The sequence below is a fragment of the Ambystoma mexicanum genome, chromosome 6q, assembly GCF_040938575.1.
Source record: "Ambystoma mexicanum isolate Mex_15411 chromosome 6q, UKY_AmexF1_1, whole genome shotgun sequence".
Classification (NCBI taxonomy): Eukaryota; Metazoa; Chordata; class Amphibia; order Caudata; family Ambystomatidae; genus Ambystoma; species Ambystoma mexicanum.
The window spans coordinates 247,661,356-247,679,345 of NC_090937.1; the positions used below are offsets into that span (position 1 = coordinate 247,661,356).

Below are 17,990 nucleotides of genomic sequence, written 5' to 3' on the forward strand. Positions count from 1 at the left end.
AGCCCATTTTTACACATGGTAAATGTTGCTGGGATTTCTCTTCCATCAACTTCCCAATGTTGTTTGGTAGCTGTAGCCAGCTTATTTTACACAAGTCTGTTGTAGGCAAAAGTCTCCTGAAATTGACATGTGCACAGAGCTATGATTTTCTTTTGCAGGGTTTTTTTTGACACTTTGTTGAACAAAGTCAAGTGCTTTTCCGTATGGCTGAAGGAAAGCTTTTATTTTCCCAGCCTTGGTCTGACACAGCCTGATATTCAAGGGTCATGCTTTCTTCTGCCGAAGCCCCATGGGAATATGAATGAGCATGGCAGGGCCTTATTAGTAGTAGTTTGATGAGGAATCGGAGGAAAAGAGCATCAAAACAGCATCAGTTTTAACTGGAAATAGTTCCCTTTTTCAAATGGGGAAATTTGGCTTGCAGCAAAGCAGGGCTGCTTTTTCACTCCCTTTCTTTGATACATGTCAGAACAAAATGGCATGCTTTCTCAGTGTGCCCCCTTGTTCTATCCTGCCCCATGTGTGCTTGGCAAGATGGTGCAGCCATCTTTCTGTTGTTGCAAAAGGCAGTTTTGCCAGGAGGCAATGGTGCTCACAGTGCAGCCATTTTGCTGAGTGGGTCAAAGTAGCCCACCCCACCCCGCCACTGATGACAATTTGCATGTGTGGCCACGGGCTGGCAAGGGGGCTTCACTGGCAGGATGGTGGAGGTCCAAATTTGCCAGAGCTCTGGTGGGTGTGACATTCACGTGCAAGTTACCAAGAAAATCTCTCTGAAGTTGACTTGGGATATCACCGTCATTCCACTCTTTTACTTTTTTTCCTTTCTTGCTGAATCGGCTGATTTGTTCTTCTAACTAATGGTTAGTCAACTTTTACTATTGTTTTCTTTAGTGTCAATGTTATGCTCGGTCACTTTCTATTGCTTTATACTCAATGTACACCCTATTCTCAATATAATATATATTCAACGTCTACACCATTTTCAACCATCATTTGAACTGTTTATCTCTGTAACTAGCACATGGCCCAATTGATCTATGCCTTCTCTAACTTTGTGTCATGCGGCTGGAACTCCACTCTTTCAGGCTCCCCTCAGCCGCCTCCTCCCTGAGTGTATCCACGATTCAGGCTTGCTGCTTCTCAAACGATATCTGCCTTAGTGCCAAGAGATCCCTCTCATTGGCACCCATGCTCCCACTTTCCATCTCTGTCTAGCTGCCCTCCTTAGGCCCTCTACCTTCGTATTCCTCAGAGGCAAAAAACCTTGGTGTCATCTTCTCCTCCACTCTCTCCTTCTCTCCTCACATCACGGACCGTGCCAAGGACCAGTTGCAGCAACACCTCAGAGGTATTCTGCTCTTTCACACTTTACCCCAGAAGCTCATGGTCTCCAAAGGCCTGGCTCTCTCCAGGCTGGACTACTGCAACAGCCTCTTTGTCAATCTGCCTACCTCTACTCTTCGCCCTCGGCAAATAATCCAGAACAGGACCTCGAGCCCAGGGACCGTATCTCTAATGGACTGCAAGAATAAAGTTCAAGACCTTCTGCATCATCCACAAGCAATCCTGGGGTGGGAGCCCACACTACATCGAACTCTCTTCCGGAATACCTTCCTTATCGAGCCCTTCGCTCTGCTACAGCCAACTTGCAGAGGCTCAGACTAATCTCATCTGAGAGTGGGGGGGAGGGGGTAGATCTCTATCGCCTATGCAGGTGCCTCTCTCTGAAATGGCCTCTCTGCAACTGACTTGAGGCAGACCACCAGAAGTTGCTGAAGCAGCTCAAGACCTTAGATTTGTCCGCTTACTTATCTCTCTGGCTTCCTTGCTAACTTGCTTGTCTGCTGCAGTGGCTGGTTGCTTGGCTACCCTAAGTCTTACTGGGTACCATGCTCCTCCATGAACAGTTTTCCTTGCACTGCCTCTGGGCCCATCGCACCCGTGTGGGCTGTAACTGTAACCCCTAAAGTCTCCTTGCACTTACCCAGACCCGCTCTGCTCTGGCTCCACTTAAAAGCCATGCAGCCCATTTCCCCCTTCCACTTCCCCATCTCCCTCCCCCCTACATTTTGCATTGTCCCACTTGCATAATCTAAATGACACAAGGCCTAGTAAGATTGTTTTGTCTTCCCCCTATCTTGCCTCACTTGTCTTGTGGTGCCTAGAAACAGTGGTGTACAGGCACGTTATAATTGACATATATCATATAACTAGTATTGCTTCCAAATTTAATATTTCATAGTGCATGTTTCAAATGCATCTTTGCCTTGGGTGACTTTTTTCTAAATGTATCTTTATTATCAATGCAATGCGATGTTTGATGTCCTCACTGTGACATTTCTTTGATAGTAATTTGTTGTCATTTTTTTTAACCGATAAGGGAATTCCAAAAAATGCCTTCATGTATCGTTTATGGTTGCCCCAATGTTAGCCATGCCAAAAGTGAAAAAGCAGTCCTGCATGTCTTTCCGAAGGATATACATTTTGTAAAAGAAATGGCTGTCAAACTGCGGATTTCCAGTGTCTGAGATTGAAAGCAGAGCCATCGATGTCTTGGATGACATGAGGGGCAAGCGATTACTCGTCTCCAGCATGCACTTTTCTGAAGATATGTATGACGATAAGTCAAACTTCACTAAAGTGTCGCCCCAGACTCCATCGCAAATTACTTTCCATTGCAGTTCTAATGAATTTCAGCCCATGCTGACCCAGGTGAGGAGTGTAGTGTAAGCAGAATATTTGTATGTATGACTTTGTTCTCAATTTGTTTTCAAAATGTTTTTCAAATGATCATTCAATACATTGAAATAGTCTGTGAAAAGGTAACATAATGAACAGTTTGGAGTTTGTGGCGAATACTTCAATTGGTATTTTACTGCACAAGTTGTCTTCATGACACAATGTACTGTGGTTTTATACAATTATAACTTTAGATTCGTTTTGTATGCCTAGTTTAGGGATACACTAATAGTTCGGTGCAATAAGAGCCTTCTCAAAAAACGTACATTGCGTCTTTTGCAAATGTCAATTTTGTTAAATGTGGTGATACCATCTTACGTGGACCGCACTGATGGACGTACAGGCCGTTCCCGTGGAGGAAACCAGACACGTCTAACATCAACCTGGTGAGGCCGAGTGACTTGCACATAAACTTTATCACTTTTGATATGGTCTAATTTATAATATGAATGTACATTTTTTATTTCCGTGGTATGAATATGACACAATTAAAGGACCAAGATTGTACATCTACCACTATTCCGGAGTCAACAGCAACCACACTCACCTTTCAAGTAATGTTTGTTTCATACTGATCCTTTAGGAGCAACTATACATAGTATAGATTTGTTTAATTTCAACTTTAAAAGTATTGATTGTTATGTACAATTTTAGCTTTTGAAACAAAGTTAACGCGCAACGATGCCACTTATGTGGTCTACAGGCCATCAGGCAGACCTGTAATGCAAACAGGGACGCTGGGTGGTTAAAAGGGTTGAGTGGGAAAAGAGCAAGAGAGCGGACTGTAGTGCTGTTGAGTGAGTTTGAGAGGTGTATGCAGAGGAGTGATTTAATTAGTATGGATTGTTGGTGATGTTTGTGGAAATCCAAATGCATCTCTAAACAGAGATCTGTCTCTAAGTTGCATTTAGCCTTCTATGTAAATATCCACCATCTTTTCCCTGTAAATTCTGTTTTCGATTTTTGCTTTTACATCTTTATTATTAAAATTACTTTGATATAGGGGAGGCTGGAACTTCAACGACATACTATTCTTGTACTGCGACCGGTCCAGAGGATGAGGTATGAATTGAGAATGTATTGAATTATATAAAGTTTATACAATTATAACTGTACATTTAGCGATGAACTAATAGGTCAGTGCAATGTGCGCCTTCTTGAAAAAAATTACATTGCGTTGTTTACAAATAGGTGATTTTTGTTCAATGTGTTTACATCTGTTTTTTTAAGTAGACCGCACGGATGGAAGTACAGACAGTTACAATGGAGGAAATCGGACGCGTCCAACAGCCACATGGGGAGGCTGGGTGATGTGATCATAAACTTACTTTGTCGCTTTTGATGTGGTCAGATTTATAATCTGAATGTACATTTTCTATTTAACAATGGTCTTAATATATATTAAAGGACTGAGATTGTACCATTTCCAGAGTCAACAGCAACCGCACTCAGCATTCAAGTATTTTTTTTATACCAATCCTTCAGATGCGTGTATACAAAATATTGAAGTTCAACGGAAATAATATTGATTATGTACAATTTTAACCTTTGAAACAAAGTTAAAGTGCAAAGATGCCACTTGTGTGGTCTCCAGGTGCAAGGGGGCGGATCAGTAATGCAAGAAGGGTGGGTGGTTAGTAGGGTTGAGCATGAAAAGAGCAAGATTGCACACTGCATTGCTGTGGAGGTAGTTTGAGAGGTGTATGCAGATGAGTGACTTTATTAGTACTGATTGTTGTTGCAATAACTGGAAATCCACCCAAAGTGCAATGCAACCCAAAAATCTATTTAAGTGACATGTAGGCTTCTACGTAAATACCAATCTTTTGTGTGGTTTTTTTGGATTTTCCTTTTACATCTTATTGATATTACTAGGGGAGCCAGGAACTCCTACAACATACTACTCTTCTACTGTAACCGGTCTGGGGGGATGAGGTATAACTATCGAATTTATTGAATAGTGTTTGTTTAAAAAAAAATACTATCTGCAAATTGCAAAGCATTAGATCAACAACCTCAATTTATTTCTCACAGAAACAAATGCCACAATTAAGAAACTTCATGAAAACGTACTTTGGTACTGAATTACGGACACTTTCACTTACCATATGAATGGAGTATGTTTTTGTTCATTAACTTTAGCTGCATGTTTAATATTGTAAACGTTACAAAAAAATGTCAACTCGTCATTCAATTAATGTTTTGCAGGATGATCACACACCAACTCCTGGCAACCTTCAGAGAGGTTATCGGGTACACTTCAAATCTGTATTATTGAAATGGTACATATACAGTCTTTGGCTTTATGTCCATAATAATGACAAAATTGTAATCTGAGGATTAACGGTATCTTTTTAGAAATGTTTAACTAAGATTGTAAGGTCGACAATCATTACATAAACTCTCAAGATGTAGTTTGTGGGATCAATGATTTTAACATTACCATGTTTAACAATGTAATCATTTTTGTTGAATTTGTCTTTGGAATGTACTACTGAAGTGGTCGAAATTGACAAGACCCATGGACCAGAGGTATAGATAGAATATTATAAAATTAAAGTTATCATTTATAACATTCATGTAATATTTTTAGTTTTCTAATGTTTACCAGAGTGCAATTGTTTATACTATAAATGAAGTTAAAGAGCACATTGCATGGTTGATACAATTTCAAAATGCTGTTTTTCAGCTCTATCTTGTGGGCGCCAAATCGGAATTGAATGGTCAAGGAAAATTCAGAAAAGGGTAAATAATGAACATTTTTAGTTTAAAATAAGTTGTTTATGAAGTAGTGTATTGATTTTTATTTTGAGGTCATTCACATATTATGTGTACCAAAAATTAAGCATGTTTCGTTTCATTAATTAGAGACCTAGGAAGAAGAGCATGAAGCTGCAGACAAACTAATGATGTGGCTTGCCAAACCGATCTCAATTGGGAGCAGTTATTTTTTGAAGCTCAGCATGGTCCAATCAAGAGTCAGAGACGCAATACAGATGTCCTCGGTTTGAATGGAATGTTGCTAGTGAACCATGTAAAGTAAGCATGGATTGTTGTTGGAGCACAACATCACCCTGAAGAGACCAAAATAACATGATTTTTCTGAAATGCTTGTGGAACAGCTCTCACAATCCACATCTGCTAAAAACAAATTACAATCTAGGAAAGCATGTTCACGCTTTGCCCAATACATTTGGAAAAACAGGAAATGTTACAAATGAAAATAAGTGAAGCAACTTCGCAAGTGATCGCCGGTGCTTGTGATCTTCACTCTTCCAAGTGAGGACTTCTCCACCACTATCCAACCACTGTACTGCTGGCCGATTGGCTGTTACGGTAGCCAAAACACATTATTTTTGACTGCTGCCTCATTCAGATTCTGAAAATAAGATAGGATCATAAATTACATAGGAGGATTTGTGGGAGCCATTGGTGAAATGTACTCTTATAGTTAAATGCACAAACGTATGTAGGGTAGCTGTGTACACAACCATAACCCCTTTTGAATGGTGTGCTCAATTTATACTTGGAAAAGCACCTGCTGGAAATTTACTTTTTCCACCTGCTTTGCTCTTTAGTGGATCAACGCTCAATAACGTTTCTGTACTGTAGCAGTAAGAATGTGTGTTCCGAACAAATTGGACTATACTTTTGATGGAAAAAGGCTCAGCCTTGCAGGTGATGGACAGTGGACAGTCCAGTTTTTTCTGCTAAATACTGCACTGACCACTTCCAAGACATGGACACCAAGAAAATGAGTTCAGTCATTGTGCAAGTGTCCGAATGTACTTCCTAGGTTGCAATGGAAAGAGATGGGTTCATTAAATCCATTGAACTTTCAGTCCAGCGGAATGCAAATAGGCCTGATTGCAACTGACTGGGACGTGGGAATAGCCAAGGTCATGCGAGAGCAGTTCCTACACATACAGCATCATTATGAAGTACGGCACGTTTCAAAATCGATTTCTTAAAAGTTACAGCTGCTGGTAAAAAAAAGGCGACCGTAAACATTAATATCAGCAACCATCTTTGGTGGAGCTCAAAAACTGGTGATGGAGCTGTAGATATGCTGTTCGGAAAATGGTGTTCATTGATGCACCATTGTTCCAAACAAACACTCATGGGAATTAAACTAACATTTCCACGAATGTGCACATGGACCATTGCGAGGAGCATGAGCGTAAGAAAAGGCGGTTGGTGCCAAGCTCTCCTTCTCTCAGAGCTCTCGCGAAGATTGTGTATGACAAAACGCTTTCAAGAAACATGAGGGGGGGGGATTCACTAAATTCTGCCCCAATGGAGATTTGGAGGTGTTCTATAATATGTGCCTAAGTACAGGCCTAAAAGTTTGCAATTTGCATCGGATGGCATGAAGGCCAGAACAAAACTGGCTGTACTTGCACATAACGAGAACGTTGGTATAGAATAACTGCATGAACATGCAAGACTCTCTGCTGCAACAAGGAGTTTACCAAAATAAGCAAACAGTGGGTGGCAAAGCCAATCATCCAGCCAATGGATTTCAATTTTGGGTCTGACATTGAATGTGCTGGCCATACAGTTGCATGGCATAGCTCCAGATTTTGTTTCCAGGGCCCAGTCTATGCCACAGAACATTGCGATGGAGGTTTGCCCTCCCAAACTTGAACTTGTTGAAAGGTTGACTTCAAGATTCAAATGTCATCACAATATTATTTTAAATTATTTTTTTATGTAAAGCCAGTTTGAACAGTGTACAGTGTTTGCAATTTTATTAACTGTACAACATTGGGGGCTGGTCTCCCTCCCTGGCTGGTGCCTCCCTTTGGAACAGCCTTCCTGCCCCCCTCAGACTTGAGCAGGACCGGCTAAATTGCAGAAACTACTCAAAAGTAAGCTGTTCTCTAACTTCCCCTCTTTCCCTGCTAATCGCACTGCCACTGTGACCAGTGGGCTGACCCTTGTGAATCTTACATGATCCCAGGCCCTTTCTCCTAGTCAATTCCACCACACCTCCATTCCTCCCCCTCCCCCCACTGCACTGCCCTCTGGGCCCTTGCTTGGTGACTCAACATCCCACCCTTGTGATTCTCCTGTACTTGCACTTCGCCTGAGGTTCTCCTCCTTTGTTTCCCTTAGCACTTCCATCCCGGTCTCTCCTCCAGCACTTGTCCACTCTGCTCCTCCTTCCATCCCCATCCCCTGCACTTCCTCAATTTTACTTGCGCGTCTGAATACAACAAGGCCTAGTAGAACCACAACTGTATAGTTACTGTTTTTGCCATTGTTCCCACCCCATGTAGCCTTGTGGCGCTTTGACACAATTCTGTTTGAACCGCCTAACAAATGCTCAATAATATAATGAATGGGGTGCAAACTGTCTTTTAAGATACAGAGTCTAGCTTCTCTGGAAAGTCGGAATATTGCTATTTGGCTGCAGCTAAGGTTTATGTGACACCAGATGTACTCCTTCTCTACTCATTTCAAGTGTTATGCTAATGACACACAGGTTTCCTTCAAACTTCCATCTACTACCTCCTCTTCCTCTCCCATTCCTGATTGTCTGACCACTATTCAGGCTTGGTGTGCAGACCATGATCTCGGTCTTGATGCTAGGAAGTCTCCACTGAAGCTTCCCCCGCCCCTCCCACCGCGCACCTGAAGCTTCGCTAGCGGTGCCAGCAGGGTGTCTTGAGCGTGGTGCTGGAGAAGACTTCTTCCATTCTGTTGATCGACCATCAAAGAGGAGAGGTCTATCTTGTAAGGATGCCACAATGCCCGTCTGTGCGTACAGAAGGTGCACTGTGAACCCTCGAACAGCCAGGTAGGGGGAAAAAGCTGGTCCTCGGAATTAAAAAAACCTTGATCGACACGCAGGCTGCTGTCAGAATTCCAAACATGGAGCGTAGAACCGGCAGAAACCATAGAGCGGAAACCAGGATAAGCGGCAGCAACAGTGGAAGTTGGAGAACGGGTAAGACATTGCAAGCAAGGTAAGGAAGAAATGGGAACAAATGCTGGGCAAGAAGCGGGAGTCTGGGAAGCCCGGCAGAGAACTGGCAAGGCAGAGGTCAAGGGGCTCTGAGAAAGGCAGCACGAAAAGAAGCAGAAACTAGCATCTTACACCAAAAGAATACAAAGGGTTGCAACACGAAAAGCAATGTTTGCAAACAGCTGATATTCTGGAGTGAGTGCCATCTTGAAAAAGCCCAGATTGTTGATATGTGTTTCAGCGGAAACGTGATGGAACTTTCAATGGCGGCGTCCCCATCGCCACTATAACCTCCAGGAAGACCGAGCCATGAGAGTAAGACTGAAATCCTTCTGATTGGGACCCCTGCACACGTTTCCCTCCTGACCTCTGGCCGCCCTACTTGGGCCCTCTACCCTCACAATCTAGTGAGGCCAAAAATCTTGGGGTAATGTAAGACTCCTCTCTTTCACCACTCACATCTTGGACCTTTGTAAAAAGGCACACTTCAACTTCACCTCCTTCAAGGCAGTCTCCCTTTTCTCACCTTTCCCCAGAATCTCCAAGTCTTCAGATATCTGGTACTTTACAGTCTGCACTACTGCAAGAGCCTCTTCCACAATCTGCCCCTTTCCTCCCTTCACCCTCTTCAACTAATACAGAATAGGGCTCGGAGACTTATCCTTGGCCTGAAGCCCAGGGACCGCAGCTCTCCAGATTTAAAATCTCTCCAGTCGCTGTATCTGGTGGCTTGGTCCTGCATGCGTCCTACAGGCTACCAAGCCAGCCCTTTGCCAAGTAGACACCAGCACCCACCACCAGCAGCACTGCCCTCGCCTGACTTCCGGGCGGCTCGGCATCCACCCCTTGACACCTCCGCCCAAGCACTTAGCCAGTAGCCTCCTCCCCAGGCACCCACCTGGCACTCCCAGTAGCACCTGTCCATACCTTGGTCCACCAGCCTCCCCTCCCCGCTCTACTTCACTTCTAACTGTACTTGCACGATGTGAATGTGATGAAGCCTAGTAGGACTACTATTGTTTCATTTGTTATTGTTTAGTTACTCCCCTTGTTTCCATATCCACTTTGTCTTGTGGTTCCTGGTGACACTATTTGTTGTATAAGCATCTTACAAATACTCAATTGATGCAGAAATTAAGATGACTGCTGTAATAAATTTAGACGTAAGCCATTAAGCCTTTCAAAACTGAACTCGCACTAGACATGCAGGAATTGTAGTGATGTACGTTTTCTTATTTTAAAGTTGCTCATTGCACGTGTGGCCCTAGATGCAACAGTGCACACATCCTGGTACGAACTAGACCCTTTGCAACACTTTTATCCTCTTCGTTCCCGCTTCCTGGTCCACCTGTGCCACCTCTGTATATTAACCCACTACTTTTCATGCTTTTATATACATACATCTGTATTCCATGCTGTAACCACCTCTATATGTCAAGTTAAATTACTGAAATAAGTTTGAGTTTGTAAACCGCAGTGAAGGTGGGTAGCGATTAGCTACTTCTCAAACAGCAATAAATACTTATCGGGTGTTGGGAACTAGGTGCATTGATTAATGTTGAAACAGATTGCATAGTCACAAAGGTAAAATTATTTAAGCAATGGACAAAATGGCTGAATGCGTTGGTGTCCCGGCGGTGGCACTAGTTCCCATGTTCACCCCCATTTTGATAAAAGACCCCCTTTTTCCTGTTTTCATCATTCGTTCTGAATACCACTTGTTTCCGAAATCGAGAAGTCTGAACAATTACAACACCCTGATGCTTGAAAAACATTAACATGCACAAGACAAACAGACTTCTCTTGGTGTTCACATCATTGTTTCACACAAGCATATTGTAAATACAATCTGCAAGTATGCATGCATTACACTGTTTCAGGCCTATGTCATGCAGGCATTTACTGTGGAGAGAACGGACCATGAGGGCCTTTGAAATGCAAATGGCCATTTCCCAGTGAGCTGTGCGTGGTCGGGAAAAGGGGCAATTGGCACATTTGACACTTGTCTGCCCCAACACAATAATACAATGGAAGATCTCGCCGACCCAGACTTGTGGAATGGCCTGGTGCCTGTGAAGCCCAGCATTGGCTTTTAGCATCAAGGTACTTGAAAGCCCTGGTTAGTGACAACCTACAATATGCTGTGAAATCTATAAATGTTGGCCCACCAGGTGCACTGTTACCATTACAATGGGAGTAAATATTTTGCTATGCTGAATACTTGAAATATTGCATTGTATTTAACTGCACAGCCGGCAACGAATATTAATTTTCGTGGCAGGTGCACCCTCAGAAACCAAACTCACCGTGGCTCGCTGTGAACACTGGATAAAGGATCTCATGATTTGGCCTTCAATCCACCACACCAATTTTAAGGGCACAATGTGTCTAATATCTACAAAGAATTGCTAAGATTCACTATATTGAAAGCGGACATTGGAAAGTTAGGTTCCTATTACTGAGAGCTATCTTTTGAAGCGGTTGGTCATCTGTCACATAGAGAATGGAAACTCGATGCACAATGTAAGCAAAGTTTTAATTAATGTTGAGGCATTTGAGAATGGCAAGTTTGCTGTATGCTACACGATTAACAATGTCAGGCATGAATGTTCAATTTTATGCAAAGAATAGACATTGTACGTGTTAATTATAATTTGAATTCATAGTTTACATATTTATGTAATGTGTTTATTAAAAAGTGGTACTGAAATTGGTTTTATTCTCAATTTTACAGTTGCTTTGGCCCAATGTGCACCCGTCATCGGGTGAGTCTTCCAGTTGACGGCTTCTTCAACCGAAATTGGACCATACTAGTGAACGCATCTGTGATGACCATTATCTGGGTCGATTGCCAGACACCAATCTGTCCTTTTAGCTGTTGCAATTACAAGGAGCAACATGGATGCCTATAGATTATAAAAATGTGCAGACGTGAAAGTGTTGCATTTGAAGCTGAAACCACTCAGTTCTTCTCCCTAACGGATCGCAATGTCTGTGGATCCAAAATCGGTGATGGAAAATAAGAACTTTCTGTTAACAATACAAAGACTGTTTAATTGATCACTGAACGGAATCGCCATTAGAAAATATTTTCATGAACATAATCTCCTCTTTTCGGCGTTATAACAAAAATAAAAGTAATTGCTACCATTCCGATTATTGCTGTTTTTTTCAACATATACATTTTTTTTTGTTTACCCTTTTTGTGAAAAGAAATAAGGTTTTGTGTACTGTGTGGACGTGTTTTTGTTCCTGGTTCTGCATTAGGTAATGTTATGACATGGGTGATGACGTAACATTTGGCTAAGCTGCCCACCGTCATTAAAATAAGTGGAGCATATAGTTTTGACTAGTGATGTCAGCTTTAGGGGGGGGTGATCTGTATTACTGCTGTGAGGGCACTGGAACTAGGGCCGATAGATCAAAGGCTAAGGTTTCCACGAGATGGCGGTGCACAGGCAGGGGTTTTCGCAAGTATACAAGTGAGGAAAACTAAGCTAAGATGCATAGTACATTATTTTAAGATTGATCGATGTATGTTTGAAAATGCATCACTGATCAATTAGACCAATAACATTTCTGAGCGAACTACCCCTTTAAGCATTTTAACAAGTTTGACTGCATGGCCTAAAAACGTGCACACTTGCTTAGTGCAAGTTATCAGTCTTAAGTAGCTCTGAAACAGCAATTAATTGCTGGTAGCATGGTTTCAGTATTTAGGTAGAATAGCTGGAGTGGGGTAAGTGGATTTTATCTAGTTCAATAGTAAAATTTAGGGTGAGGTAGTGAGTCACTGCGGTTTGACTTCACCATCGCTGTGACAAATTCAGAGATTTGAAGCAGGTGAAAATCAAATGTCCTCTGGTCTGAGTTCAATATGCGCACATCAAGCGTGAGCGCAACCTGGATAATCGAGATCTGCACATAAGTCTTGATTTTGTGTGACGCAACTAGATGTTTGGAGATTATAGCAATGCTTGAGTTTCAGCTCCTGGCTCCAAGTGACTTCTGTGGCATAAACGGGCAGTACCCCAAAGGCTGCGTGTGCAAGTCTCATGCTTGTTGGAAGTAGGTGTTTGAGGGGTGGGTGATAAGGCCACTCGGTGGCTGCCACTAAAGTGGACGACACGTTGCCATTGGAAGACACATGTGAGGAGCAGAGAATGCAGTTAGAGCAAAAATCATGCTTGTGTGGTTTTTATTAGAGGGAGGACATAGCAGAGATTCAAGGAGTTGGGTGAGACACACCACTTGGTGAGTGAACAACACATTGGGACCACATTTCGACGCAAAGTAGCAAGTCCAGGCTGAGGTTTGCTGCTTGTGGTCTTGAGGTTCTACAGTAGCACTTGCTGTATGCACTGGAAATGCAAATGTTGAATGTAGTCAGTTGGAGGTATCTTCCAAATAGTGTGCCACGCCCTTAGTCGCTCTGGAGTACATGCACCAATACCCGTACCATGACGATGAACATCCACTGAGTCAGACAAGGATGGGTAGGAGTGGTCCTAATTCCATAGCCTGCACAAACGCCACAATCCGTGTGCTGCCTGCTGTGGTGATCCTGCTATGCTGGAAAACGTGTCTGAAGGGAAACACTACACTTAAACCAGGAGCGTGATGCCGGTCCCACTTATATGCAGAGCCTTAAGTGGCATGGGAGAAACAAGCCAGGACTTGTCACTGGGCGTGGCCAATGGCGGGGATCACCTGCAGCCCATTAGGCCACACCTTAACGAGCCCCAGCTTAATGGGCTGCAGGCGACCCCCGCCAGACAGTCCATTGCAGGGATTACCACCCTCTACCCATTTTTCTCCCATAGGGGAGAGGGTGTTGATCCCTGCATCTCTTAACTAAAGGGATGCGTATCAGGGGTCGACACACCCCTGTCTTCCTTAATGGTGGCACCAATGCCTACCAGGCATAACTTTGCACTGTGTAAGAGTAATGATCCCTGCAACTCTACTATAACAGGATGCCCGGAGGGGGACAGAGCCACATGTTTTCATCCTAAATGGTGGGCTGCCCCTCAGCAGGCATTCCATTCACTAAGGGATGCAGCACCATTAAGGATGAAAAGACGAGGCTGCTAAGAGTAGGGACTTTTTTCCTAAAGCCTGAAACTCCCTCGAATAAGTGAGAGCTTCAGGTTTTAGGAACAAAAGGCCTCTGCTTTCAGCAGCCTCACTGTTTCTTACATAATGGTGGTGCTGGCCAATGGGGATCAGGAAAGCCTGGTAGGTGCCGGCACCACCATTATGGAGAAAAGGCCTCTTTATTTTGGGTGGGTTAAACAAAAGAAAAAGCCTGAAGCTCTTGCATTAGCTTGAGGCTTTAGCAAAAGAACGCCTTGGCCTCTAACAGCCTCATCGGCTAGTGCTGCCAGGGGACACTAGGGAACCCCAGCAGGGTCATGCCTCTGAACCCTTTTTCGGGGCTCTGTCCCGACGCAGTTAAAGCCTTGCTTGTATTGTCCTGACTGGTGATAAATGCCTTCCTTGAAGGCTGACAGTAAGTGAAATCTCACCAATGCTATACGGACAGTAGCTCATGACTACATCAGTTAGCTTGCGCAGCAAGAAAGAGGACCGAGGACCAGGGAGGGCTTTCCCTGTCAACATTTCATGGTGTACCTCTGAATGCGCACATGCGTTTACGTCCTACACCAAGCACTTTATTTACATCGACTGTTATTTAAGTTACTGCTTTGCACATTGGAATGGCTGCTGGTCTCGTTCAGCAGGGTGGACGGTTGCACGTCATTGCTATTTGTTCTGTCTTCTCATGTAAACTTGTTGATGGCTGCAAATTGAGCACGATTTGTCGAATTTTTGCCTTAACATGAGCTACAACTGTGTATCGTTCTCAATGTTTTGGAGGTTGACATGGTGTGCGTTTGTTTTTGCTTTTGGGGCATGTGTTGCTTTAGTATAAAATAGTGGATCAAAACTATTGCTATGGTGATCTATCCAGTAAGGTGATACCATTATTCCATTTTGGGGAGGGGAGGGGGGTGGTAAATGCAATTGTCCTATCCTTTTCTCTCCTTGCATGAGGTGTTAGGTTTAGCTGAATGTTCTGTGAATTTCTTCCTAATGCAGCAGTGAAAGTTAGTGTTTTCGTGTTATCAGTTTAATTGGCTCGATGTTTTTTTATTTTTTTTGGAGAAGGATTTTACAGTAAGCCTTTATTCTACAACAAGCGCTGAATAATAAAGTCCATATTCAATATGATAATTGTACCAGGCTTCATGGCGTTATTGGGGCATCTGTGGGTGCACTTGGCATTTGAGGCGATTCCCTTACACATACTCTACCTGGCATATGAATGCATTATTGGGGCATTGATGGCGGGACATATACATTGGTTCTACCTTGGCATATGCAAACTGTAGCAGGTTATGTTATGAAAGGATTACCTTATCGGTACACTTAAGGCTGCACTTGACTTCGGTTTTGGCAGTTCTGGTTTACCGTGTTAAGAATGTTTTCGCTTTCAATGTTTAACTGTAATAAACATTGACTTTCATTCTGCTGTCCCTTCATCTACTTATTTTACTTTTGATTCCCACAGATTTTAATTACTGGGACAGCGTTGCCTCGGAGCCCAATCTCCAGGACACCGCATTGGAGGCCAAGGGCAGTTGCAACCGTTTGGCAAAGTTGTTGGAGACCTCGCTCTCCAAGTCGAAGCAAGCGGAACTGCACTGCTTCAAGGTTCAGCTCCCCAATAAACTCGCCAGGAGAATAGCCGAGGACGTGCTGCGGCTTTCAGCCTCTGAGCCCTGTGGTCTGCGAGGGTGCGTGATGCCGGTTGTCCTGGAGGCGGAGAATCTGTGCAAGAAACTGGATTCCATAATCTTCGACCCTCGTGTTGCCCCGACTTTTGAGCTCATTCTCTTTCTGAAGCAAGATGGAGGAGCATGGCCTAAGCTGAGGGATTTTGTCCTCAAAAGAACGCATTTCTTGTTTGGGTTCCGACGCATTGTTAAACTTGCTCCTGGTTTCCGCCTTCTAAAGAGAAAGCTTTATTCCTCATCCGTTGGAACTATCGTTGAAGAGAGCTCTTATGTTTAGCCATTGTACATCCCATTGTGTTGGTTCAGAAGGTCTACATTTGCAACGTTACGTTCTGCCATTTTGAAAATTCAGTAGTAGAATGTAGACTTGGTTTTATGGTGGTCTTGTGTGTTTTTGTTTGTTTTTCTGCATCTTACTAACATTGCAGTGTCAATCTGGTGTGATTGCAAGAAAACACATTGCAACCTCTGTTTAAATGCAGGACTGGCAGGGTTGCTTGCGCGTCACTCCTTTCTTAAGTTATTTATGGATAGCAGTTGGTGGTAGATTATAATTTAAGGGCAGATTTAGAAAATATGACTCCCGGGGTTTAACTACACAGATGTTCATATCCTCCCGCTGTTCGGTGTTCTTTAGGTTTAATTAAATGTGTTTTGGGTTTCGAAGGTCACTTACCTCACTAAAGTTCATATGGCTCTTAATTTAATTGGTGGCAGTCTTCCCTTGAACTGCTAGGCAAGAGGCAGCCAAGGGTGAGCATAGAGGTTTTGTATTGGACGCATCTTAAAATCTAGTATGCACACTGCAAAACACCAAACGCACACTTTTTGCAAGCCCCACATACAGCTCCCTGAATTTGTTATGCAATTTTTTAAAAAAAAAGGTTATTTGATGTTTCACTGTTTTCACTTTATGTAAAGGCAACTTGCAGTACTTGCTTAGTCTGAGCCTCACTTGGTTTCAATCCTCACTTAGTTTCATTCCTCAATTATTCACTCTTCATCTGAAAACCATTGCTTTCAACGAAGAGGGCATTGAAGTGTTATCCGTCTTGAATCATTTTATGTTTCTGCAGAAGAGATTGATTTTAACAATAAATATATCTTTTATCTTTGTCAGTGGCATCTTTGTGATTGTTATCAAGCTAGGGTGTGTATTCTGTTCGTTTTGCGTGGATGTAGCTCTGCAGCTCGCAAAGCATCAGTGGATCTCTTGCACTGTGAATTGATGGCTCTTTTGGCTTTTTCATTGTGCAGAATGTCTTTTGAATGAATAACCTTATTGGAACAGTGTTGTGCTACTTTCTGTCTTACTGTGCCCAAGAGGTTATACAGCATCAGGGTATGTGCAGGCTATCATGTCTAAGGCATTAATTCCCCCAATGGATCCTCATTGAAACTTGCGTACTTGACCTAAAGACATTTGACCGAATTTTTTTCACCTTTTTTTTCGGTCAAATTTCATAAAATATATGCGGGTGGCTAAGGGTATAGACTAGGTTGAGCAGAAGTGGGGGAGGGTGTGGGGGGTCCCCCCTCCCCCCCTGCATTTTAGACCGAAAAAAGGTCCAATTCAATCAAATGTGATTAGGCCAAATGTTTTAGGTCAAAGAGTCCCAAACCGCCTGATTGGGAGTGGGGGGAGGGTCTAGGGGGCCAGTGTGTAGCAGTGCAAGGATCGATGGTCTGCAGGATGTCATTCGGTGGAAAGAAAAATCAGGGGAGAAGCAAGGAGAAGGTGTCGCCCCCCACCCTTTGTTGGCTTTGAGAAATAGAATTGACCAGTAAGGTAGGTTTGGATACCGAGTGGCTCTTTTACGGTTGCTACATTGGGCACAACAGAGTTGGCTAAAAACCTCCTTCCTTGGCTCTTGGAAGTAGTAATGTGCACTATCCAATATAGGCTTTTCAAAATCCTATGCAAGTTAACCAATTATCGAGTGAGCACTGAGGACATTCCTGTACGCTATCCAGTTGCAGCTGACAAAGTGATATAAATCCTTTGAACATGTTGGTGGATTAATCACCTATTGCAGAAACTTTGGTAGCCTGCACATGCCATTTCCAAAACAGTGGTGACCCTAGAAAACCGCAAACCATGCAGCAAAAATACAAGGGCGTGCACGGTGGTGGCACATCAAATAAGGGTCAACACGCCAAACGGATTGAATTATACCGGTTTTATCAAGCTGGTTAAAAAAAATTACACTAAGCATGTTCGAAGTAGGTTTAAAACAATAAATGTTTTGCATGAAGATGCATCCTCAAAAGTTGACTCCCGTTGAGCTGTTGCAAAAATGCACTGTGCACTCTAAAAGAGACTACGTTCTTATAACTCAGTTTCACATGATAGTCTAGGACAGTCGGTTTAACAGATGAAATATGCCCTACAGGCGGCGCAGAGTACAAGGGTGAAGGAGGTAACTGCTCCCTTGATTCTTTAGCAATGGTTGCAGGAATCGCACGTTGGCCCTATA

General features: G+C 43.1%; 1 protein-coding gene across 1 annotated transcript in view; it reads left to right on the forward strand.

Moving 5' to 3' along the window:
• DDIT4L (DNA damage inducible transcript 4 like) overlaps positions 1 to 16,629 on the forward strand; it is a 119,352-nt gene extending 102,723 nt beyond the window's left edge. Inside the window, exon 3 of the mRNA XM_069630711.1 lies at positions 15,288 to 16,629. Coding sequence (XP_069486812.1) covers positions 15,288 to 15,790 — 503 coding nt within the window. The 3' untranslated portion in view covers positions 15,791 to 16,629. The remainder of the gene's footprint in view (positions 1 to 15,287) is intronic.
• Positions 16,630 to 17,990: the final 1,361 nt, after the last annotated feature.